Source organism: Piliocolobus tephrosceles, chromosome 5, assembly GCF_002776525.5.
Source record: "Piliocolobus tephrosceles isolate RC106 chromosome 5, ASM277652v3, whole genome shotgun sequence".
NCBI lineage: Eukaryota > Metazoa > Chordata > Mammalia > Primates > Cercopithecidae > Piliocolobus > Piliocolobus tephrosceles.
The window spans coordinates 131,354,961-131,381,010 of NC_045438.1; the positions used below are offsets into that span (position 1 = coordinate 131,354,961).

The window sequence follows — 26,050 nt, forward strand, 5'->3', positions numbered from 1 at the left end:
GAAGACCTGGGGTGAGCAGGCTTCAGGAGTCAACTATGTGGGGCAACGCCAGCGATGCTCTGGTGAATGTTTCACTGCCTATCCAGGGGTGGGGAAAGCTCCAACTTACAGCATTTGCCAATTTCCATGGTGTGAATCCTCCCACCATGGCTGATTTCAAACTACCAACATGACCTCACTGAATGCAGAGTTGGGAAGAGATGCACACCATTAGCTGCAGAACCAGGGCAGCACTGGGAGAGGCCCAGGGAAGATGGGGAGGAATTGAGATCAGGAGAGCACTCTCACAGCCAGGCTGAAACTCACAAAGGCTCATGGTCCTGAAAACCTGTCCAGCCCTATCCACCACTAGGTTAAGTTTGGTGTCAATCTTCGCATCAGAAACATTCAGCTGTGCTTACCTTGGCTGAAGTATCTGAGGCTTCCACAGAGGTCTTCTGGGTACCTGCCTATACAGGACAGTGGTGTGTGGTGCTTCAGGGCCTATTCTCCATGCTAAGAGGCCAAACTTGCCCTGAAACCTGCCACAGATATGCCCTTGAAGGCCCCTGGGTAGAGCTGGGTAGAGGCCCAGGAGAGTTTGATCTCTAAGGAGCTGGTCCCTACATCCTGAGGGCCGGTGGCTGGTGGTAAAAGCAGCAGACTGCAAACGTTTGGGGCTACCCAGGTCTTAGAGATGTGAAATGCCAGCTCCGGATCTCAAGGTGGGCCAGCGTAGCCTGCTGGCTCTCCTGCGTGGAGGTTGAGGAATGTGAGGAAACACCCACTATTGCTAGCTCAGTAGGCAGCAGTGCGTAAACCCCTCCCACAGCATCTGATAAACCTTTGAAACGCTTTTGACACCTTACTAGAACATCAGCTCACAATGGTTGTGTTTTGCTCATTGCCATACCAAACACCTACAGCAGTACCTAGTAAGAAAATGGGCATTTGATAACTATTAATGAATTGAATTTATTGGATACATGCAGAGTATAAATAGCCCCAAATCACAGCAGGTTGAAGTCTTCACAGAGCCTGAAGGAAAGTGGACGGCAGAGATAGTGGCTCTGGAAACTGGATGAAGTGGGCATCTGCAATGCAGTAAGGCAGCAGCAGGCAGGAGACACTGCTTGGCGACTAAATGAGCTCAGGCGCCCCATCACTGGTACATTGTTTGGGGATGCTGTAGACAAAGGAATGACACCATTGGAGTATTTATTGAATACCTATCACAAGCTCAGCCCTTTCCTAGGATTCATATACTTTTCTAAATGGAAGAATCAAGAAAATAGTTCATTATTTCTCCTTAATTCAAGGCCCCATCGTCTTCCCAGGAACCCCACACTCCCACTGCCTCAACTCCCATTTGTAGGAGAAGCTGAAAAACCTGACCAGGCAGGAAGTTTTTTTCTCTGAATGAGGCTAAGTAGGGTTCAGAACAAGCCCTTGGCCTATTGTGACCAATGGCAGATCCTGTTCCAATCAGATCCCACATTTAGGAACAAGTCTGGGTCTCAGAGCAAGAGACAGATTCCAGGATTCTCCTCATCTTAGATTAGGACCACAATACAAAGTAGACATTCCTTCTCTCAATTTCTATGTCAAATTTAGCTAATCATTGGATTCATCAGAAGCCTGGGGGTTGAATGTCGAGATAAACATACCTAGAGTACCCCACGTTTCTGGGTTATCTCTCCACGATGAGGTGGAGAGACTCCAGCCACGGAGAAAGGCTGTAAAGAGCAAGCAGGCAGTTGGAGAGAGCTACCAATCCCAGACACTCCAGCAGCTATGGTGACTGCCTGGATGGTCACTCACAGAGGAGGAAAAAGCAGTGAGAGAACTGGAGATGAGGGGGAAATCCAGGTCTTTCCAAACAACAGCAGCTTCCAATCAGAGAAACAGATGATGGGTACCCAGCTATCCAATCCACAAAGCACAAAGTCCCCTGCTTTGGCACAGCCTGATTGTTGGGATGAAGCATGCCTAGAGGTAGAGTGAGCCCTTTCTAGGTTAACACAACCAGATATGGGACACCTGCCATTCACTGCAAAGTGCTTCACAGAGCTGGCCGCATTCATCTGCTTAATAAAACCAGATAATGAAACAACCCCCTTTTCCAGGTCCCCAGAGTCCTGCTGTAAAGAATGCGCCTTTATTTAGAGCCAGACTGCACAGCACTGGGGCTCAGCTATACTACAGTTTGATGCTGCAAGGCAGAAAAGTTACCACATATTTTCTAGGCAAGCAAAATGCAGATGATGTTTAATATCAGGTATCTCTCCAAGGAAAGAACATTCTGTAGCTGAGACAAATAATGCAAGTTTGTGTTAATTTTTGGTTTGTCTTTTAAACATAGTACATTTAGGCCTTTGTTTGTGATCAGTGCAATAATGACAGATAAAATTATTTAGAGATGAAGAAACCAAAACGAAGATACAAGGAGGTTGTGTAACTTGCTCGAGGCCCACACAGTTACTAACAGCAGGGCCAAGATTCAAATTCTGCTAGTCTGGCTTTTAATGTTGTATTGATTTATTATTCTTTTTAGTCTGTCTTTCAGAGCTCACTTTCCTAGATGTTGTGGAACATTTGAGAGGGATATGGTATTCTGAAAGGAGGGGCTGCAAATCACTCTATGTCCAGCAGCTGTGGGATGGAATGGTCAGTCTGTGAGGTCAGTCTCTGCACATAGTCTTCAGGCTCAAGTCAAGAGGATTCTTCTTGGCCAGGTGCAGTGGCTCATGCCTGTAATCTCAGCACTTTAGGAGGCCGAGGTGGTAGGATTGCTTTAGCCAGAATTTCAAGACCAGCCTAGGCAACATAGTCTCTATTAAAGAATAATAAAATAATTTTTAAAAAGATATTTTCTTTTTAAAATAGCTTTTCTCTAAAGATGTATGTACAAGGGTGTTAACTGCAGCATTGTTTTAAGAGTAAAAAGGTTTGAACCAACCTAGATTTCTATCAAAAATAAGCTGGAAAAGTAAATGATGGTGCAAATACACAATGAAATAATAGGCAGCTGTAACAAAGAAAGGAACCTATGTACTGACATGGAATTGTTGACAACATATATCTGAAAATAGCAAGGTACAGAATAGTGTACAGTTTATCATTTGTGCAAAACAAGGAAAAAGACCACATGTGTATTTGCTTGTATGGACAGGGAAGATCTCTGGAAGACTACACAAGGAACTGTAATACTTGTTGCCTCTGAGTGGGAAGTAGTCGCTGTGGGGAAAGGGTGAGAGGCATTTCATTCTACGCCATTTTGTACCTTTTATTTCAAACTATGTGAACATATTGTCTACTCAAAAAGTGTACGTCTGTACTCTCCTAAAAATGAATTACAATACGTAAACTAAAGACAGAACATACAAAAATTGACATATACCCATGCAATCTATAAACAAAACACATGTATGGGGAAACAAGAAGTTATTAAATCAAGGTGGTAACAATCTTTTCCTTTTGCTCTCTATTTTTCCAGAATTGTTATGATGTGGTTATAGTAAGTACTTTTAAAGCAATTTTTCCATGTTTAACTTGACTTCCTCCATGATTCTACCAGTATTTCAATCAGTAATCATGGGCAGAAGAATGGAAATGAAGACTAAGGACTCCAGAATCCTCAAATTCACAATATATTCTACAAAGAAAAAATCCCTGCCATCCTTAAAAAGTTGGCAAGTCAATAGTTTCCAACCCTTTATGAAAATACATGGGGTACAGGCTGGGAGTGGTGGCTCACAGCTGTAATCCCAGCATTTTAGAGGCCGACGCAGGTAGATCACTTGAGGTTAGGAGTTTGAGACCAGCCTGGCCAACATGGTGAAACCCCATCTCTACTAAAAATACAAAAATTAGCTGTTTGGTGGCACTTGCCTGTAATCCCAGCTACTCAGGAGGCTGAGTATTTCAATGTAATCACTTGATCCTGGGAGGCAGAGGTTGCAGTGAGCCAAGATCACACCACTGCACTCCAGCCTGGGAAACAAAGCGAGACTTCATCTCAAAAAAACAAAAAAGAAAATACATGGAGTATGAAGAACTACAAAAGAACTGTTCTTGGCTGAGCATGGTAGCTCCTGCACGTAATCCCAGCATCTTGGGAGGCTGAGGCAGGAGGGTTGCTTGAGGTCAGGAGTTCGAGACCAGCATGGTCAACATAGCAAGATTCCATCTCTACAAAAAAAAAAAAAAAAAAGTGGAAAAAGGAATGGTTCTCTAGCTAGGCAGTAAGAAGGCAGAAGGAAGCAAATCATTAAATTACGTAATGCACAGTTTCACAACCCGAGTAGAGGGCTCCTAGTTTCAAATAACCATTCTTTAATTTCTCATATTTTTTCTCATTCTCATCACTGGAAACCAAGGAAGCCACAGGTTATCCCTAACCTTCTATCTCCTAAACATCAAAACTAGTTTCCTTTCTGTTTAAAAAGGGGACGTTGGCCAGGCATAGTGGCTCACGCCTGTAATCCCAGCACTTTGAGAGGCTGAGGCAGATAGATCATTTGATGTCAGGAGTTTGAGACCAGCCTGGCCAACATGGTGAAACCCCATCCCTACAAAAAATACAAAAATTAGCTGGGTGTGATGGCATATGCCTGTAGTCCCAGTTACTCGGAAGGTTGAGGTGGGAGGATGGTTTGAGTCTGGGAGGTGGAGGTTGCAGTGAGCTGAGATTACACCACTGTACTCCAGCTTGGGCAACAGAGTCAGATCTTGTCTCAAAAATAAAAATAAAAATAAAAAATAAAGGAGAGGTGGAGAAAAGAGAGACTTTTAATTTAAAAGAAAAATAAAGAAAAAAGCACATCAAGTTGTCATAAAATCATTGCCTGTGTGTTTATGATGCAGGATAAAATAGATTTGGAAACATTCAAATGCCAGCTGAAGGAAAGGAGTTCTTCCCACCCCTGAAACAAGGTAAACAGTGACCCACCTCTGTAATAAAAAGGAAACACGACAATCAGGGGGTTAACAGAGCTCGTCTGGTGTGGCCATGATCTGCGGCTTGGCCTCTTAGGCTGACATTCACTTGAAGTCTATCATCTGATATAGTCACTTTCTTGGTTGTAATCTATGAGCTGCCAGTGTTTACTTGTGAGACTGTCTGGGAGCAGGAAGGGAAGGAAGGTAAATACATCAAAGCCCAGCTGAGCAACTGACAGGTTTTACATTTTATTTCCAGGAAATGAGATAGTATTTTCACAAAGAAGAGGTAGTAAGCCATCTTCTCAAAATAGACACCGCCTTCAGAGGCAGCCACAGGATACACCCAACCTATCCAAAACAATTGTCAACAGAGGTGTTTCTGCGGTATCAAAACAGTAACAACAACAACAAACTAAAAAAACAAAAGAGAACTCAAATAACTCATTCGACATGTAGTAAGGCAGAGTCTATGAAGTACCCTAAAGCAGTTGGGTGCTGGGAATCCTGGTGGTGCTTCAGCCAATGATGGCAGCAGGGCTGGCCACTGTGGAAGGCAAGTGACTGAGGGCTTCCTAACTCAGTCTCTGTCCCACAAGTCTTCTCAGTTGACCTTCAGAGCAGCGGAGTCACGGCTAGAGAGAATGCTCCAGACCATCTCAGGCTCCCATTGCCTGGCAGTCTTTCAAAGGCCCTTAGAGCATGGTCTTCAGAACAATCTCTTTGCTTTGGAGAAAAAGAAGAGAAATAAATAAATGAGGAGTTGGCATTTCCCTTCCCTGGACTCCCTGCTTCCAGCCTTGCCACTCTTGTCTCTTCCTCACACAGCAGCCATAGCAAACTGAGAAAACAGAAGTCAGATCATGTTACTCTCGCTCAAAGCCCATTCCTCATTCCTCTCATAGTAACAGTTAAAGTCAAAGTCCTTTCAAAGGCCTACAAGGCCCTACACAATCTGCATCTTGCCCAAGCTTCCTCTCCTCATCTCCTACCCACTCCCCAGCGCTCACTCCACTCCCCAGCACTGGCCTCTTTGCTGCCCCTCCAACATACCAGCACGCTCTCCCTTACCATTCCCTCTTTCCCTACATGGCAGCATGGCCGCCTCCTTCAGAGCTTCCCTCAATAGTTCCTGCTCAGAGGTGCCTTCCTTGATTACCCTATCAAGCATTGCTAAGGCTTTCACCATCACCCCTTCTCCCCTTCTTGCTTGATTTTTCTCCACAGCATGAATCACATCTAACTTAGATTTTCACTTTTTACATCCTCAGCATCTAGAACAGTGCCTAGCACAAACCTGGCCCTCAATAAATCTGCTAAAGCATGTTAAAGGAGGGAATGAATTATATACAGGAATAGACAGAGAGAGGCAGGAGTTCTTCCTGTGTCCAGAGAGGAAGGGGACAAGAAAGGCTATTTACTTACTAGCCTCCAGGCTTTTCCAATGGCTTCTGCTTCCTTGATCCCAGAAAGGTGGGGATCCTGGCCTATGCCAAAGGCACAATAAAGTCACCGAGCAAATTTTCCCCTTTCTCTGAGACTGAATTCTGGAATGCTTTGGTAGGGGATTGAAAGGACTACAGAAGTTATTCGTCTCCCACTTCTGGGTAGCCTTTGAGGTGGTGGGCCTTGGGGCTGGGCATGCCTTCAGCCTTGGAGAGAGAGAACCAAGTGGGGTTCCCTCCCTCTTAGCTAATGGTCTCAGCTATTAGCTCACAGAAGAATACAGAAGCCACAAGAAAGAAACTATCTCGACGCCCCTCAAGCAAACTTCCTTACCCCACCTCCCACATGAAACTCTTCCTTCTATAAAACAAAGAATGTACCCTTCTACTCTTAAAAACTAATTCCTTTCTGAGCTCTGCACTCCCTGTCTTCCCCTGCCTTCCAAAGAATCACACCCTATCCGCCTATCTTGGTTTTCCAGCATGCCCTTCTCTACCGGCTCCTTTCAATCAGCAATTGAACATGCTCAAATCTCGTCTTTAAAAAACAACAAAAACTCCATTTCACCCTACTTCCTCCTCTAAATACAGCCTTCTTTTGGTGGTGGTCCTCACCATCTTAGTCACAGCCAAATGTTGTGAAGAAGCTGTCCATTCTTTCTGTACTCCCTCATCTCATACTCACTCCCCAATCACTGTGAACTGACTTCTGACTCCACCATCCCCCACGACTTATACTAGATAAAGTCACTGATATCCCACATGCCTGCACACTCAATGGGCAATTTTTCATCCTTATCTTGTTTAATGTCTCAGCAGCATTTCATATACGGACTTCTCACTTTATAACTCTTCATAAACACATATTTACTGAAGAGCTACCATGTGCCAAACACTCTTCAATGCCCTGAGAATACTACAAGGAGTAAGATAAAATTCCTGCCCTCAAGGAGTTTAGAAATCTAGAGGCAACAGTACACTAACAAGTATTATTTCAATCTGGTAAATGCTTTCAAAGAAATAATAGGGCAATGTCTAGAATGTAATGAGGGGGGTCTACCACAGACAACAGTGTGGCCAGGAAGGCTCGAAGGACACCATGTAATGTCTTTTTTTTTTTTTTTTAAAGAGATGGGGTCTGGCTCTTTTGCCCAGGCTGGAGTACAATGGCACAGTCACAGCTTACTGGAGACTTAAACTCCTGGGTTCAAGGGATGCTCCAGCCTCAGCCTCCTGAGTATGCAGGACCACAGGTATATGCCACCATGCCTAATTTTTTTTTTTGAGATGGGGGTCTCACTGTGTTGCCCAGGCTGGTCTTGAACTCCTGGCATCAAGTGATCCTCTCACCTCAGCCTCCCAAGTAGCTGTGAGGACAGCCGTGTACCAGCTCTAGTGTCATTTGTTGCCTGCCCCAAATACCTCTTTTTCCATCTCTCTCTCTTTGACCATTCATCAGACTGTCCTGTAGGCCCCTCTTCTACTACTCATCCCCTAATGTTGGTGTTTCTCATGGCTAAGAACTTGCCTTTTGGCTCTTAATACCACAGAGAGGGTAACAGTGGTTCATCCACTTCCATGGCTCATGATCCCCAAACCTAGGATCTCAACTTGGCTTGTCCTTCAGGCTCCAGATCCACACATTCAAATACCCACTGAACAGCTCCACTGATGTCCTCAGGTGCCTTAAACTTTTCAGTTGAGAACTAAATTTGTCTGCCCCAACTGCTCCTATTTTAGTAAATGCATCATCATCAACTCAGGTGCCCCTAATAGAAAGAAACCTGGACATGATCTGAGCTCCCCTGCACTCCCCACAGCATATCAGTCCCACAGACCTGTGGATTCTACCTCCTTAACTACCTCTTGAATCTATCCACTCTGGCCATCCCTGCTGCTACTTTTCTAGCCTAGCCACCATCATCGCTGGCCATGATTACTGCCTTTATTCTTGTTTCTAGAACCATGTAGTCTCTTCACTACAGCCAGACTAACCTATCCAGAAAAACACAAACATCAACAGTCAGATCTCCACTTAGTATCTTCTGATAGTTTCCCCCTGCCCCTAGACTAACTCTGCAACATGTGTGTAACCCTTCATGACCCAGTCCTGCCTACTTTTCCAGGCTGAATGCTCAATATTCTCTCTAGCACTCTGTACTTCTCTCAGCCCCTACAAACCCCTTGCTTTTGCTTCTTGTCCTTCCACCTAAAATATACACTCCATGTTCTTCACTGACTCAGGGAAGACTTTCCTTGACTCAGCACCCTTTATTTCTCATATTGTAGGATTTTACTATAAGGAGCCTAGGGCCTGCACTTAGAGCAAAAGTTCCATGAGGGGAGAGGTTGCACATGCCCTCTTTGCTTTCATCCCCAAGTACTTAGCATTTAGTAGGAGCTAAGAAAAAGGAAAGGCCGGGCGCGGTGGCTCAAGCCTGTAATCCCAGCACTTTGGGAGGCTGAGACGGGCGGATCACGAGGTCAGGAGATCGAGACCATCTTGGCTAACACGGTGAAACCCTGTCTCTACTAAAAAATACAAAAAACTAGCTGGGCGAGGTGGCGGGCGCCTGTAGTCCCAGCTACTCAGGAGGCTGAGGCAGGAGAATGGTGTAAACCCGGGAGGTGGAGCTTGCAGTGAGCTGAGATCCGGCCACTGCACGCCAGCCTGGGCCACAGAGCGAGACTCCGTCTCAAAAAAAAAAAAAAAGAAAAAGGAAAGACCCAGGACTGGGCATGGTGGCTCATGCCTATAACCCCAGCACTGTGGGAAGCTGAGGGCTGATTAAATGAGCGCAGGAGTTCGAGACCAGCCCAAGCGACACAGTGAAACCCCATCTCGGCTGGGCGCGGTGGCTCACGCCTGTAATCCCAGCACTTTGGGAGGCCGAGGCAGGTGGATCACAAGGTCAGGAGATCGAGACCATGGGGAAACCCCATCTCTACTAAAAATACAAAACAAAAATTAGCCGGGCGTGGTGGTGGGCGCCTGTAGTCCCAGCTACTCGGGAGGCTGAGGCAGGAGAATGGCGTGAACCTGGGAGGTGGAGCTTGCAGTGAGCCAAGATCACGCCATTGCACTCCAGCCTGGAGGACAGAGCAAGACTCCGTCTCAAAAAAAAAGAAACCCCATCTCTGCAGAAAATACAAAAAATTAGCCAGGCATGGTGGTGCACACCTGTAGTCCCAGCTACTAGGGAGGCTGAGGTAGGAGGATGCTTGAGCCCAGGAGGTGGAGGTTTGCAGTAAGTAAGCTGAGATCATGCCACTGCACTCAGCCTGGGCGACAGGAAAAAAAAGGAAAGACCCAGAAGAAAGGAAGCAAGGAAGAGATTTTCTTTGGGGTTGGTTCTGGTTCAAGTTTAATGAGACAAGGATAAAAGCAGTCCAAACTCTCCAGGGTACAGAAAGTAATTGAAGTAGAAGCCCTAGCCAGGAAGAGGAGCATGTCTGGTTATATCAAGAACCACAGCAGTAGGCCGTTGGACAGAATATATATCCAGCTGATGAGGTATAACCAGACACTCTCTATGATTAGTTCATACAATATCAACTTATTTGAGCTTGCTCTAAAAATACGCAGTGCTCATCTAGGGTTAACCAAGAAACTCAAAGAAAAGTTGCTTTGGTTAATGATGCTACTCTGTATTTGCACAGGTAGTCTCCTACAACAGACATTCCTGGAAGTAGGTATGAAAAATCATAAAATTACATGTTAGGAGGGAAGGAGGATCCATTTTTTTAGAGGGCCAAAATAACTGTATTATCACTAAAAATCAAAAAAGGGCAGGAGAAAATTTTACTGTGGGAAATAGCAATGAACAATCTGAAGTGTCTCCTGCTAAACACCAGAGATGGCCAGAACTGCTCATGTTCCATCTCCAGGCCCTTTTCCAAGCCTGATGGACAAGCTAGGCTGGTGGGCTGACAGCTGGGCTGCAGCCTCCAGCAGCAATGGGATCCCACCGTGGCCAGCAAGCACTGATTTTCACTTTCAGTACAACATGGTGCAGGGCTCACTGGAGTCACTGACTCTACTGCATTGGACTCCTCAGGGTGTATTTAAAGCTATAGTAGCCCAGCAGTCAAAGTCAGCCCTGGATCTCTCAACCGGGGCATGCATGGTTCCCTCAAACTCAATCTTCCATACATTTAGGGTGCACTGAAAGATGATTAATAGCATCTAGGAAGGCCACTCTCCTAAACTGTGAAAACTTTTCTGGGTGCCCGCAAGACGGTAGCAGCTTTTGGTGAGAGGGAGAAGACACTCTACCACAGAGCACGAAGTCAGAGAACAGCCTTTTGACCTCCAGATGGAAGGACCATTCGGAAATCACAAGGATTACAGAGACAATAAGGAATTCAAGGTTCTAGGACTTCCTGGGTTGCTACTCCATACAGTCCAATTAATCCCACAGCAGACCTCTACTAAGTTTCACTAGGTGAAGAGTTCCTATGATGCCCTTGTCATTTCAAACTGTGTATTCTGAGGTGTCAATAAGAGTGATAGGGGGAAAAAAAATTAGACCAGGCGCAGTGGCTCACACCTGTAATCCTGGCACTTTGGGAGGCTGAGGCAGGTGGATTGCTTGAGCTCAGGAGTTCGAGATCAGCCTGGGCAACATGGTGAAACCCTATCTCTACAAAAAGTACAAAATATTAGCTGGGTGTGGTGGCACGCACCTGTGGCCCCAGCTACTTGGGAGGCTGAGGTAAGAGGATTACCTGAGCCCGAAGGCCAAGGCTACAGTGAGCTGTCATCATGCCACTGCACGCCAGCCTTTTTCAAGAAAAACAACGACAAAAAAAGAATGATAAAGGAAAGAAATTCAACAGAGGAAAAACCACACCTTGATGACAAGGAAGGATACTAGGTCACAAAAGAAGAAGAGAAGGAAAAATGAAGGGGGATGAATAGGGAAGTGGTGAGAGAGAAATTAAAAAGCTTCTAGTAACAAGTCTGATAATGTTCCATCCCATTACAATTTTGCAAAGCATACTTTTTCTTTCTTTTTTTTTTTTTTTTTTGAGACAAAGTCTCGCTCTGTTGTCCAGGCTGGAGTGCAGTAGTGTGATTTTGGCTCACTGCAACCTCCGCCTCCCAGGTTCAAGCAACTCTCCTGCCTCAGCCTCCTGAGTAGCTGGGATTACAGGTGTGTACCACCACGCCCAGCTAATTTTTGTATTTTTAGTAGAGATGGGGTTTCACCATATTGGTCAGGCTGGTGTCAAACTCCTGACCTCGTGATCTGGCCCCCCTCAGCCTCCCAAAGTGCTGGGATTACAGCTGTGAGCCACAGTGCCCGGCCTGCATATATTGTTTAAAGTAAAAAAATCTTAAGAGCCAGACGCGGTGGCTCATGCCTGTAATCCCAGCACTTTGAGAGGCAGAGGTGGGCGGATCACCTGAGGTCGGGAGTTCGAGACCAGCCTGACTAACATGCAGAAGCCCTATCTCTACTAAAAATACAAAATTAGCCGGGCGTGGTGGCGCATGCTTGTAATCCCAGCTACTTGGGAGGCTGAGGCAGAAGAACTGCTTGAACCCGGAAGGCAGAGGTCGTGGTGAGCTGAGATCGCACCATTGCACTCCAGCCTAGGCAACAAGAGAGAAACTCCATCTCAAAAAAAAAAAAAAAAAAAAAATCTTAAGAATACAGTGTTATATACTCTTTGAGTACAAGCATGTGGACACTTCTGCCTCATCCTGACCTTGCCACGATCCATTTTCTCTTAGACAAACACTGTCTTATACAAGGCAGGCAGAAATGCTGACTTCATGCAAATGACCCTGATTCTCCAGGGACAGAACTGAGTAGGTTACAATTACCTGCTAACAAGTACTCTCTCTGGAAGAGAGAGGATTACTGCTGCCACTCCCTCAAAAATCCCTTTAAAAGGCTGTCTTTCAGCAAAGGAGGATGGGCAATATCAGCGAAAGCCTTACAGGTGGGCTGACAGATACTCTTCAGAGCCTGGGCTTTGCCAGTTTCTCCTGTCCTGTGTTGGGACCACCCTCTACTTAGCCTATAGGAAGCTGGCAAGAGATACAGGCCATGTCGTCTGACCTGGATACATCTTCCCAGACACCCCCAACCTCTGGAGGGGACTTTGTGTCACAGATTTACACAATAGTTCACAAACTGGGGGAGACTCTCCCCACCTCACACATGTGAAGGCCATGGCACACTCTAACTAGTAGCCACAATTCACTATTATAGTAGCAAGGGGCCAGGCGCAGTGGCTCACGCCTGTAATCCCAGCACTTTGAGAGGATGAGCGGGGCACATCACCTGAGGTCAGGAGTTGGAGACCAGCCTGACCAACATAGTAAAACCCCGTCTCTACCAAAAATGCAAAAATCAGCTGGCTATGGTGGTGTGCACCTGTAATCCCAGCTACCCAGGAGGCTGAGGGAGGAGAATCACTTAAACCCGGAAGAGGAAGGTTGCAGTGAGCCAAAATCGCGCCATTAAACTTCAGCCTTTCAGCCTGGGCAACAAGGCAAGACTCCATCTCAAAAAAAAAAAAAAAAAAAAAAAAAAATAGTGGCAAGGCAGCTAAGGAATATAGTTTGAAAAAGCCCTTTGGTTGAAAATCACTGTTCTAAAGGACCAAGGAGATTTTATTTCTACATTGCTTGTTATTTTCTCAGTACAACCCAAAGAAACTGCTAGGAAAAGCAAAACATAAGAGTTTTAACACTCTTGTCAACCAACTAACATTGAATGAGAACGAAAGAAACGGGAGGGGAGCAGCTGACAGAAGACTGCTCTCTCACCTCACCAGCTCCAGAGGGAGATCATCTATAGGGGATTTCAAAAAAACCTTTCCATTCAGAAAAAGTCTCATGTCAATATCCTAGAGAGCCACAGTGACTCATGATACAGGACAGTCTGTTATCAGTCCTAGCTCCAGAGCATCCATCTCCAACTCAGGACCCAGCATCCTAACGTTACCATCCTCCTCCTCTCCTCTGGTCTCACACAAGAGATCAATAGCTAATCAGTCATGAGACTCTACTACTCCCACTGACATATGAAACTTCAATAACCAGCCCAGGAGGTCTAGAAGTGAGGCTGCTCTTGGTGAAATCAGAATACAAGCATGTCTGCATGGGCAACCCCCTGCTGCCACAGGCAGGCAGGTCTCCTCTGAATTGATAAGAGCAATTCCTGCTCCAGGGCCTGCAGTGTTAGGACTCTGACAATTATAAGCTTATCAGTCCTAGTTCCCAGATCCTAAATTTGGTCCTTTTTAAAAATTCCAATGCAGCAGGGATTAAACCAGCTTTCAATTGGCCCTGGAATATGGAAGGAAGGTTGGTATTTAAACTGAGAATTTTCTCTAAACCCAGTGAAGCTGTTGATAGCTCTGGCATGTCTTTCCCTAAATCAGGTCTCAGAAAACCTGTCTGTCTCTAGAGAAAACTTCAAAGCTGCATTCGGTGCGATAACTACAGAAACCAAGATGGGTGCCAGAACTGCTCCCAGCCAATGCATTTAACAGGGAAGCTGACTCATTTTACTGTGTAGCCCTCTAGTGTTACCCAAAAAGTGAGAGACACCCTCTGTAGCCTTTGGAGAGAAAAAGGGTATCTGTTATTACTCCGCAGAATTAACTCTGTGTCATAGGAGTCAGACGTAAACTTAGGACACAGGGCCCAAGGCCCTTCTTTCCTTTTTTTTTTTTTTTTTTGAGACAGAGTCTTGCTCTGTCGTCCAGGCTGGAATGCAGTGGTGCAATCTCGGCTCACTGCAACCTCTGCCTCCCAGGTTCAAATGATTCTCTTGCCTCAGCCTCCCAAGTAGCTGTGACTACTGCTGTGTGCCACCACGCCCAGCTAATTTTTGTATTTTTAGTAGAGATGGGCTTTCACCATGTTGACCAGGCTGGCCTTGAACTCCTGACCTCATGATCCGCCCATCTGGGCCTCCCAAAGTGCTGGGATTAGAGGTGTGAGCCACCGTGCCCAGCCTTTTCTTTCCCTAATGTTTTGTGAAGCCATTTACCATGCTTAGATTGCAGGGAAAGAACTTAGGTGGTAGACCGGGCGAAGAAAGCCCATGGGTGTCCCTAGGTCTGCCTCCAACCCCATCCCCCGATTCAGCAGACTTCAGTTCAAAGGCCACAACCTGATCTTGGCCAGATCTGGGTTCCCAGACCACTGCTCCTCTCAAAAAGGGAAAGAGGGAAGAAAAAACATTTGCAAAGCCTCCATAGGTACTTTCTAAGCCTTGGCATCATGTGAATATTATGTCTCGTGTGGGCCACACTGGGAACTGGGGCAGGGCAGGTCACTGCTTCTCATGCCTGTGTTTTGCTTGTGCTACTGTCTCTGCTTAGAAAGCTAACTGCCTAGGGAACCTTTAAGGCTCCTTCAAATGTCATTTCCTTGATGAAGCTTTCTCCCATACCTGCACCTCCCCAGGCCAAATCAGATGTGTCCCCTCCTTTGAAGTTTCATAGCACCCTGATAAGGAACTCATCACACTATCTACTTGCCTTTCTATCTTCTCCACCAGACTGTTCATGCTGTAAGGGATGAGATAATGTCTTATTTATCTTTTGCTCCTGAGGCCTAGTGTAGTATTCCTATAAATGCTTATGGAGTGATGGGAGGTGAAAAGGAAGAACAATGGGATTCTGCCAGAATCAAGTAGCTCTTGGAGGTGAAATTCTGTGGGGGCTTAAATTTAGGCACAAAACCCAGTAGCACACAGCTCTTAGTAAAGTGGTAAAACTTCAGTTCCAAAGAGCCAACTTTCAAAGGCCGCCCTGCCCTCCCACAGGTCAGAATGTATTCCTTGGGCATAACAGGCACAGACACACGTCCTGCTCAGCCTCTGCAACAAGCCTGCTGCCTCCATTCTGGCTGACCAATCAAGAGCCAGTTTCAAACTACAGCTGCTTACAAGTCAGCATCAGATTCCTGGCCCTACTATCCTATTTATAACTCACTGTATACTCAACTCAAGGTTTTTTCAACACCTGAACAGCAACAGAAGTGTCTTGACAACAGCACCATCTAGTGATTGGTACAGCAAAACGTCTGTGTGTGTTTTTTAAAACCACATCTTTATTTTACCCCCACAACCAAGGCACACATACTTAGCCTCCCACTTCCCTGCTGCTCAAGTAACAGTTGAGGTTAATTCTATCTCAACTCTTCCTCTCATGCATTATCTTTAACTCCCTTTACTCCTCCCCATTTATTCCACCTCTTCCCTAGTTGAAGAATTGTTTATCTGACTCTTTCTCTTTCCAAAAAAATTTGTTGAAGTTTGGAAGTAAAAAAGTACTTTCTTGAGGGGTAGGGATTCTCACACCCACTCACCTTTTCGTTCCCTAATGAGAACAATTCGTCGTTCTTTCACTTCTGAGCTCAGATTATTTACCATTTTATTAATGCAATTGTCCAGAACCAAAGAGTACGTTTTGGACTCAATGTCCTTCCGACAAATGGGGCATTCTATCTTCCGCTTCATCCATTCATTGATACAGTAGGAGCAGAAACTGTGGGCACAGTTCAAGGTGACAGCCTACAACAGGAATGTGAACACACATATCAGAACTTTCATGCTTACTTTCTCAGGATGCTTCTGATCTCAAAGTTAGGCCAGGAGTGAATTTCAAAGGCCAAATGGAAAATCAACCACAATCCCATCTTGAGGGCTTACAAAGAGTATCAGAATCATTCTTGGGGTTGGGCCAGGCGTGATGGCTCATGCCTATAATCCCGGCACTCTGGAAGGCCGAGGTGGGTGGGTCACCTGAGGTCAGGAGTTCGAGACCAGCCTGGACAACATGGTAAAACCTCGTCTCTACTAAAAATATGAAAATTAGCCAGTCATGGTGGTGCACACCTCTAATCCCAGCTACTCAGGTGGCTGAGACATGAGAATTTCTTGAACCCAGGAGGTGGAGGTTGCAGTGAGACAAAAATCACGCCAGTGCAGTCTGGCCTGAGTGACAGAGGGAGACTGTCTTTAAAAAAAAAAAAAAAAATCGTTCTTAGGGTTGGGAAATTTTGAGCTTTATGTTAGACAATTCTTTTATTTTCTCAAAGTTAAGGGATTTGTCTGTTTCAGTCCACCAACTGAGACCACGCTCCCAGTGTGGGCTGGCCACCTTGCAAACAAAATGTTACTGGATATGAGTAGGACTAATAAGTGTGTGAATGCTTACACCTGTAATCCTAGCACTTCGGGAGCTGAAGAAGGTGGACTGCTTGAGCCAGGAATTCAAGACCAGCCTGAAACATGGTGAAATCCCATCTCTACAAAAAAAAAAAAAAAAAAATAGCCGGGCATGGTGGCACAGTCTGTAGTCCCAGCTACTCAGGAGGCTGGGGTGGGAGGATCACTTCAGCCCGCGAGCTAGAAACTGCAGTGAGCCATGACGGCATCACTGTACTCTAGCGTGGGCGACAGAGTGAGACATTGTCTGAAAAAAACTAACAAACAAAAACAAACAATAAATATTACTAGTTTTCACCAATCTGATGCTTTTGTAAAACAAATTTTTCAAAAAGAAAAACAAATTTATGTCTTGCTAATTAACATATGAAAGGAAACACATACTAAATTTTCAGTACAGAGAATTATATAAGATATCATCTCTAAAACTGAAAAAGTAAAATAATATAGAAGGCAACTAAAAATGCTGGGCAAAAAAAAGAAACTAAAAAAGTAAAAATATAATGGGTTTATTGACAATGCCTGAATATCTAAGTAAACGTGCCAATGAAGAGAGAAAGCAAAAAGAAGCCTGTATTTGTGGGGCTCCTCTGAGTAATCCCTCTGGTCAATTTCTGCCAGAGCCCTTTTCACTCTGGATAATACAAACCTTTCTCTTTGTTACTTTTGTTTATGCACATCTCCTAAGATACAAGGCTCTTGTATCTTATGCTCAAAAGTGCTCATTCCTGCTCTTAGGATAACAGTGCAAAATAACACTGATATTACGTATTTTTCAAATGCCAAGTTGAGCACAGAAGCTAGGAAACATTGTGTTTATTATATAAGACAAGCTCTCATAAACAGTACTGAAAACCTATGTGATAAAAATGAATCATCTGAGGCTTACTGTATCCCAGCACTTTGGGAGGCTGAGGTGGGCAGATCACCTGAGGTCAGGAGTTCGAGACCGCCTGGCCAACGTGATGAAATCCCATCTCTACTAAAAATATAAAAAAATTAGCCAGGTATGGTGGTGGGTGCCTGTAGTCCCAGCTACTCGGGAGGCTGAGGCAGGATCACTTGAATCCAGGAGGTGGAGGTTGCAGTGGGCCAAGATCACACCATTGCAATCCAGCCTGAGCGACACGGTGAGACTCTGTCTCAAAAATAAATAAATTAATTAAATAAAACATATTTCTGAGACTGATTTTAAGAGGTAACCAGTAAAGTAGATAAGATAGTATTCTGTAAACAAAACACAGGTCAAGTTGTTTATGTCTTATATGTCTCTACAGATGCTCCAGGTTGGCTAACTCATCATTTATTTCAACCCCTGTTTCTTGTCTTCCTCTTCTAGAGTCCATAAGCCTTGTCAGAACAACACAGAGCTTCTCCAAAGTAGAGAATCAGATGACTAGAAATTATGGGGGAAGTTATGATCTGAAGTCTAAGTGGACCCAGAGCAAAAGAAAAAGGTCTGCCCAAGAGAGGTTTTTCAAGAGGCTAACAGACCCAACCTCCCTAAAGATCACCTGAGAAAAGAAAGCTGTGTGTATATGCGCTTTTTTTTTTTTTTTTTTTTTTTGAGACGGAGTCTCACTCTGTCACCCAGGCTGGAGTGCAGTGGTGCGATATCACTTCACTGCAACCTCCGCCCCCTGGGTTCAAGCAATTCTCCTGCCTCAGCCTCCTGAGTAGCTGGGATTACAGGTACATACCACCATGCCCAGCTAATTTTTGTACTTTTAGTAGAGATGGGGTTTTGCCATGTTGACCAGGCTGATCTTGAACTCTTGACCTCAGGTGATCCGCCCACCTTGGCCTCCCAAAGTGCTCGGATTATAGGCATGAGCCATTGCACCCTGCCTACATTTTTTTTTCTTTTTCTTTTTTTTTTTTTTTGGGACGGAGTCTCGCTCTGTCGCCCAGGCTGGAGTGCAGAGGCGCGATCTCGGCTCACTGCAAGCTCCACCTCCCAGGTTCATGCCATTCTCTTGCCTCAGCCTTCTTTTTCTTCTGCCTTGCTCTGTTGCCCAGGCTGGAGTACAATGGTGTGATCTTGGCTCACTGTAGCCTCTACCTCCCAAATTGAAGTGATTCTCCTGCCTCAGCCTCCCGACTAGCTGGGACTACATGCACACACCACCATGCCTGGCTGATTTTTGTATTTTTAGTAGAGATGGGATTTCACCATGTTGGCCAGTCTGGTCTCAAACTCCTTACCTCAAGTGATCCTTCTGCACTTGGCCTCCCAAAATGCTGGGATTACAGGTGTGAGCCACTGCGCCTGGCCTTCTTTTTAAAGGAGTCTGAAAAGCACTGTCATTTAGCAACTTGAGTTTAACACTTGTGGTCTAAGGTGAACTGGTCACAAATGGCAGAATTTGTTAAATAAATAAGTCAGTGCAAAAATATGATAGGCTAACAAATAGTAGAGGTTTCAAGTTTCCATAAGGAGCCTCAGAGTCCCTGAAATATACTCAGCTTGGGCCCTGAATTCCCAAAGTGACCACATTTTAATGGCGTTTACCCCCTCGTTTAAAAGGCTGCACTATAAGCATATTCTCAACATTGGGCCCATTCAGAGTAAAGAAAGAATAGCTTTTACTGAGCAGCTTTATTCTGATACTTCCAAAATCTAATTTGGCCCTGTTTTCCCCTCAACAACAAAGAGATAAAGGCTTCACTGCAGCTAAAAATGTTAATCATACCAAATAAACATTTAAGAACAGATGAAATGCCAAAAAAGGACAGTGAAGGGAAAGAAGATTATAAAAACAAATGAGAAATGGTCATCTCTAGAGGTCACTTTGAAATCAAATAGTTTTAAGTTCCTGGAAGAAAATCTCTTCAGAATGTTCCCCTATAGTAGAAGCAGGCTGTATAGCCCAGGCTCCATTCAGGGTTGGGAGAATAAGAAGGGGTCGGCCAGGTGCGGTGACTCACACCTGTAATCCCAGCACTTTGGGAGGCCGAGGTGGGCAGATCACCTGAGGTCAGGAATTCGAGACCAGCCTGGCCAACATGGCAAAACCCCATGTCTACTAAAAATACTAAAACTTAGCCAGGGGTGGTGGCATGTGCCTGTAATCCCAGCTACTCAGGAGGCTGAGGCACAAGAACTGCTTGAGCCCGGGAAGTGGGGGTTGCAGTGAGCCAAGATCGCAGCACGGCACTCCAGCCTGGGTGACAGAGTGAGACTCTCTCTCAAAAAAAAAAAAAAAAGAAGGGGTGAGCAAAAGAAGGGGTGAGCAACTTCATTACCTCAATGAAGTATTCTGAACAAATAATACATTGGAGCTCATTCTCTAGCACATCATTCATGTGGCTGAGAACTTCTTCCTTCTGTGCTTGCACCTTCTCCTTCTCTTCCTGCAAGACACACAATCCTACCTGTCACTCAGAGAACCAACAAAAATGCAAAAGGGGACAGGGAGCAGGGTTAATTATTTAGAAGAGGATTCAGTCTTAATGAATGATTCATTCTGGTGTAGCAACATTAAGAATAGAACACTTCCCCTAAGGGTTATTGTTAATAATTGTTTTCTAATACAGAGCACTAACCTCCTTTCTTTCCTCTCCCTACTTGCTATGGTGTGAATGTTTGTGTTTCCTCCCAAATTCCCATGTTGACACTTACTTCAAATGTGATGGTATTAAGACGTGGGGCCTTTGGGAGGTGAATAGGTCATGAGGGCTCCATGCTCATAAATGGGGTTAGTGGCCTTTATAAAAGGGGCCCAAGGAGAGCTCGTGTGCCCCTTCCACCATGTAGGGACATAGCAAGACTCTATCTATGAATCAGAAGATAGCCCTCACCAGACACCAAATATGCCAGTATCTTGATCTTGGATTTCCCAACCTCCAGTACTGTGAGAAATAAAGTTCTGTTGTTTGTAAGCTATGCAGTTTATGGGTCTTTTTTGTAGTAGCCTGAATGGACTAAAACACCACTTTTTCAGTATTTGCATTGCAGCTTCTGTCTCCTTCCCCAAAATTAGTCAAATGAGAAAAATGCAGGTGGTATACTAACCACACCAACCACCCAAAACCAGATGGGACATTAAGTAGTTTATAGCAAGCCATAGTTCAGATGTTACATAAGATCATCCCAAACAATTAAAAACTCACTGGACAAGAAAAGAGGCATGAATAGTCCAGAGAGGCAGGAAACTTGAATTAGTTATAAAGTTAAAGTGTTCTTTGCAGCTGCCTTTTCTATAAAGTAAGGCACACCTCTGGAGGCAGAAGGCTGGAGAAAGACCTCTTGAATTACCTTCAGGCTCCATGCTCTATGATACTTGCCACTTCCCACTCCTGCAGAGGCCTGCAGTACCATCTCCCCGGCTTTCCCCAAGAGTGTGGACATACTTTTTAAGGAGGATCCTAGGTATGCTCTCTTGAAGCAGACATTTATTCACCCCCAAAACAGAAAGCATTAAGAGCCCCTAAGGGGGACAGGATAGGCCATTTGAGGTATATTTGAGTGGCTGGCTCATTTTTCATCTTTTTGTTTTCTTTTCCAATCAAAGCAAAGACTGGCAGACTGCTTAGGGCAGTGAAGAAAGTCTGGACCCCCTTAACTATAGTCAAATTCCCTGAGAACTTAAGAATCACTGGGTTTAAAAAGATGTGGTAGTTTCTTGGAGGTGGGAGAGGAAGGTATTATGTGATTTAAACAGGAAATCAAACCAACTAAAGTCCCTCCTTCAGCTCTAGGTCTGTACATGGAGAGGGTGGGATGAGAGATGCAGTCAGATTCAGGTATTAATTTCAGGTCAGAGGTTGCAAATTGGTGGCCTGTGGACTGGATCCACCCTGCAGACTTGTTTAATTTGGCCTTCACATTAAAGAAAACACACACAAAAAGCTGAAGTTGGTGCCAATATTTAAAATTTGGGATATTTCACTTAAACATTTGGACTTTCATCTGCTGTGGAAAAATCAGAAGATCTGACAACACTGGGCCTGCACTTCTGGATGGCAACAATTGGCTGAGCAGAGAAGAATTGCCTCCTGGGATGGGGGTGTGGGCAAATACCCCATCCAATGAACCATAGCCCACACAGCTCCCTACTGTGTTCTCACATTCAGGCCACTTCACTCACTTGGATTACCAGTCTGGCCCTGGTGGGCATTTAAGTTTATAACCCCTAATTCAAGAGTTCTCCTGATTTGACATAGGAAGGAATTGTATTAAGTAATTCACTTTACTTTATGTAATTCAAATTACATGGTTCAGGAGGAACTATTTCTTGACTACAATATTCCTCAGTCTGTATCAGTGACACATCCTGAAGGAGTACCCACCATAGACAAAGGACTAGAATGCAGGATGCAAGTGCCTTATTCCCAGCATTTTGCTTCTGAACAAGGGAAGGAAATAGATCTTGTCTGACAGGCAGAACCTTCTATAGACCTCTATAATCTTATAGATTATTTCCCCAGAGGCAAGGAGCAGCCATAATTTCTCTCATTCTCCATAGCAACTCTTACACTGTTGAAAATGCTGAGTTGCATGCACTAACCAAATTCTAAACTTCCATCTTCTTTCCAGTACCTTGGTCTGCTCTAATTCTTTGTTCTTGGCTTGAATGATTGCTTCAAAGTCCTTCTTGCTGCGATTTAGCTCTTCCATTAGAGCCCAATGCTGCAAAAACATAGCAGATACATACTCAGGATGAACTACAATGCAACCTTCCTTTTAGCCACAAACATGCCTGTTCTCTCCCTCTAGTTAGTGACTTTGGTTCAGGGATCGATAAAATGGCAATTTCAAAATAATACCTTTATTCCATTGGGCTATGTTACCTACCTGCTGCTTTTTTTCAGGGGAGAGGGCAGTTAGGGAAGGAGGCCACCAAATGCACCGGGGCCTCTAACACTAACCCATCATTGGTGGCCATCCATGTCAACTGAAGAACTTTCACTGCGTCCCAGAGTCTGCTTCTATAGGTTTGGCTTGGAGCCCAGATATGTGCTTTTTTTTTTTAAGCCATGCAAGTGATTGTGGGAACAGTATTTAAGAACTAGTAAGTAGGCCGATTTAAGAACTAGTAAGTAGGGCGCGGTGGCTCAAGCCTGTAATCCCAGCACTTTGGGAGGCTGAGACGGGCAGATCACAAGGTCAGGAGATCGAGACAATCCTGACTAACATGGTGAAACCCCGTCTCTACTAAAAAAAATACAAAAAACTAGCTGGGCGAGGTGGCGGGCGCCTGTAGTCCCAGCTACTCGGGAGGCTGAGGCAGGAGAATGGCATGAACCCGGGAGGTGGAGCTTGCAGTGAGCTGAGATCCGGCCACTGCACTCCAGCCTGGGCGACAAGAGCAAGACTCCGTCTCGGGGGGGAAAAAAAAAAAAAAAAAAAAGAACTAGTAAGTAATTACAAGCTATTCAGAACTAGAAGCGGCTTTTATGAAATAATCAGGAGGAAATGGGAATCAGCGAAATTAGATACTCATTTTTATTGAAATAAAAAAACTTTAACCTATTTATTCTACAAATCACACACTACATGCTCATAAGATAATGCTGCCTGAACCCTGCCAGTGTCTTCTGGAAGAAGGCACACCCAGGAGCTAACAGCTCATTCATTGTGACTAAATGCCTATGCTGAATGTCAAGAGGTTCCACATACATGAAACATAATTTATGAGCACTCTCATGCTTAAGTATAGCTTATACTTTAGAATCTCACCTCAAATTCTTTTTAAAAGAAGGTGGAGTAAAGGTAAGTATTTTTGAAAAGATATTATTCAAGAACCAAATTTTAAAATGTGTGATCTCCTGACAAAAAAAAAAAAAAAAGCAGTTATATCAGAAGGCCTGGGTCTTCAACTTGACTTACTAATGAGATATGTGCATTTTAACGTTCTCATCTATAAAATGGGAAAATACAGCCAGGCATGGTGGCTCATAATACCTGTAATCCCAGCACTTTGGGAGGCTGTGCTGGGTAGATCACTTGAGCTCAGGAGTTTGAGACCAGCCTGGGCAACATGGTGAAACCCCATCTCTACCTAAAACACAAAAAATTTGTTGGGAATGCTGGCACGCGCCTATGGTTCCAGCTACTCAGGAGGCTGCAGTGGGAGGATCACTTGAGCCCAGGAGGTGGAGGCTGCAGTGAGCTGAGATTGCACCACTGTACTCCAGCCTGGGTGACAGAACAAGATGCTGTCTCAAAATGAAAATAAAAATAAAAGGAAATGGGAAAATAGGTGCTCCCTCCTACCTCAGTGTTGATAAGAAAATAAAATAATAGGTATGAAAAGCAGTCAGAGAAGTTTCTTGAGCCGTATATAAATGCATCTTTTTATTTTCTTTTCCACTCAAAGACCAGCAGACTGCTTAGGGCAGTGAAGAAGGTCTGGACCCATTTCTAACTATAGTCAAATTCCCTGAGAACTTATGAATCACTGGGTTGAAAAAGATGTGGTTGTTTCTTGGAGATTGGAGAGGAAGGTATTATGTGATTTAAACAGAAAATCAGTTATAAAACACCATTATAAAAGCAGCTTTTTAATAAACTATAAAGAACAGCTTTCAAAAGGATCAGCATAGTGGAACAAAAAACCACCACCGCATGAGTGGCACGTCCCGCAGGCATGATGGTATAGAACCATGACCTAAAAGTATCACTTTTTTTTTTTTGAGATGGAGTCTTATTGCCCAGGCTGGAGTGCAATGGCACCATCTCGGCCCACTACAACCTCCACCTCCTGGGTTCAAGCGATTCTCCTGCCTCAGCCTCCTAAGTAGCTGGGATTACAGGCATGCATCACCACGCCCAGCTAATTTTGCATTTTTAGTAGAGACGGGGTTTTTCCATGTGGGTCAGGCTGGTCTTGAACTCCCTACCTCTGGTGATCCACCTGCCTCGGCCTCCCAAAGTGCTAGGATTACAGGCTTGAGCCACCGTGCCTGGTCGAAAAGTATCACATTTTAAGCTAATAAATCCATGGCCAAGTATCCCACGCAAAATGATAGTGTGCTTTCCTGTCTCAGGAGAGGGTGCAGGATACTCAGTGATCCCTCAGCAATTTCCAACTAGCAGAACCACATTCTTTTTCAATTTCAAAACAATGTCTGAATATTAACTTAATAATGCTCCAAATGGGAAACACGTCTACTCTCCCACCCTAGAAAATAAACAAGCTCAAAAAATAAAATTCTAAAAAGATTGAATTAATTTTCATCTAATTCTTTCCAAAGCTGTTTGTGCAACCTTCAAGGAGATCAAGGTAGGCACCCTGTCGTGCTTACAATACAATATGACTGTTAGCACTGTAAGGTTGCGAAGTAGGTTTACGATAAAAGAATAAATTCCCCTGAACAAATTCCTATGCGATTTGCTCATTCTCTCCAGTGAGATCTGAACCATCCTGACTAAATGGAACTACTAATCATAATACATAAAAGGTAGAAGACAAAGTAGGTTTTAAAGATGCAAAAGAGCACACAAAAAAATAATCAAATGAGAGTAGTCAGGTTAAATTAAATAAATTACAGGTAATCTTTTAGGAGAATTTTAGTCCTGTTGAGCTTTACTTTTTCAATATATTGATATGTTTTGTTGATTGTTAAACTGCACACTCTCAACCTGGCCTAAAATGCTTAACTGGAACATTCTCGAATTGTTTCTGGTTGGCTACAGCTCAGGGACATTGTGGTAACAGAGGCCTTCATGGGCCTGGTGGCCAAGTCATATCTCACATTTTCCCTCTGCTGCCCTCACCTTTCTGGAAGTGGAGCCACTTCCCCAGAGAGCCTCTTAACTGCTAACGTTCCATTCCATCTTCACCAGAGCAACTTCAGATCAGATGAAAATCTAAGTTTTCATGCTGAGTTCTGGCATGTTTGTAAGGCTCCAAATCTCTGATCTGATGGTGTGAGCAGCTGCAACCTGCTCTGTTTACAGACTGGAGATGCCAAAGAGGTATGCGCTAAGCAGCAGAGGCAGTCAATGGTCATGTGATGCCTGGTTGCTCCCCACTCCACAGCCCACTATAATCTTAGTACTATGGCAAAGTTACCTCCTGCAGAGCCTGGGCCAGCTGTTGCTTCAGGTCCTCTTCTCCTTGTGCTATCTCCAAACCCTGCAAAGCCAAAACAAAATGGAAGGTTTCTCTGCAGGGAAAAGAAAAAAGGAACACAATCCAGCAACAAGCAGAGCAGACCAGCTAGTGTGAGCATCTGGAAACAACAGGGGTGAGGGAGCAGGTAGAAAATCTCCTGTTTTACTTCAAGCTGTTGGCAGTAAAGAATTTGAGCAGAGTTATCTGCTCAAATACTGCACACTTCAGGACTGTAAGCTTTAAGACACCAATTGGATTATTCTGGAAATACTATGGCCTAACAGTCCAAGCCTCCTTCACGGACTAAGCCATGATTCCCAAAAGGATGTAAACTGAGAACTTCTGAGCCCCCAAATAACTATAAACTCAGATGTATTACCCAATGCTGGCACTCACAACATCTAGCATGCTTCTTTTCCCT

At 44.5% G+C, this 26,050-nt stretch overlaps 1 protein-coding gene across 3 annotated transcripts in view; it reads right to left on the bottom strand.

Annotated features, from left to right (window-relative positions):
• Window positions 1–968: 968 nt before the first annotated feature.
• RNF8 (ring finger protein 8) overlaps window positions 969–26,050 on the bottom strand; it is a 42,325-nt gene continuing 17,243 nt past the window's right edge. The window contains exons 4-9 of one of the 3 annotated variants that reach the window (XR_002731726.2): window positions 25,588–25,650; window positions 22,110–22,199; window positions 19,814–19,921; window positions 15,706–15,910; window positions 5,402–5,646; window positions 969–1,165 (exon numbers count right to left, since the gene is read on the bottom strand). Coding sequence is in view for 2 of the 3 variants with exons in the window: in XM_023212698.1 (XP_023068466.1) it covers window positions 5,630–5,646; window positions 15,706–15,910; window positions 19,814–19,921; window positions 22,110–22,199; window positions 25,588–25,650 (483 nt within the window). In the remaining variant the exon portion in view is untranslated. Of the gene's footprint in view, window positions 1,166–5,145; window positions 5,647–15,705; window positions 15,911–19,813; window positions 19,922–22,109; window positions 22,200–25,587; window positions 25,651–26,050 lie in introns of those variants that run through there. The other 2 variants (XM_023212698.1, XM_023212700.1) reach the window with 2 other exon arrangements.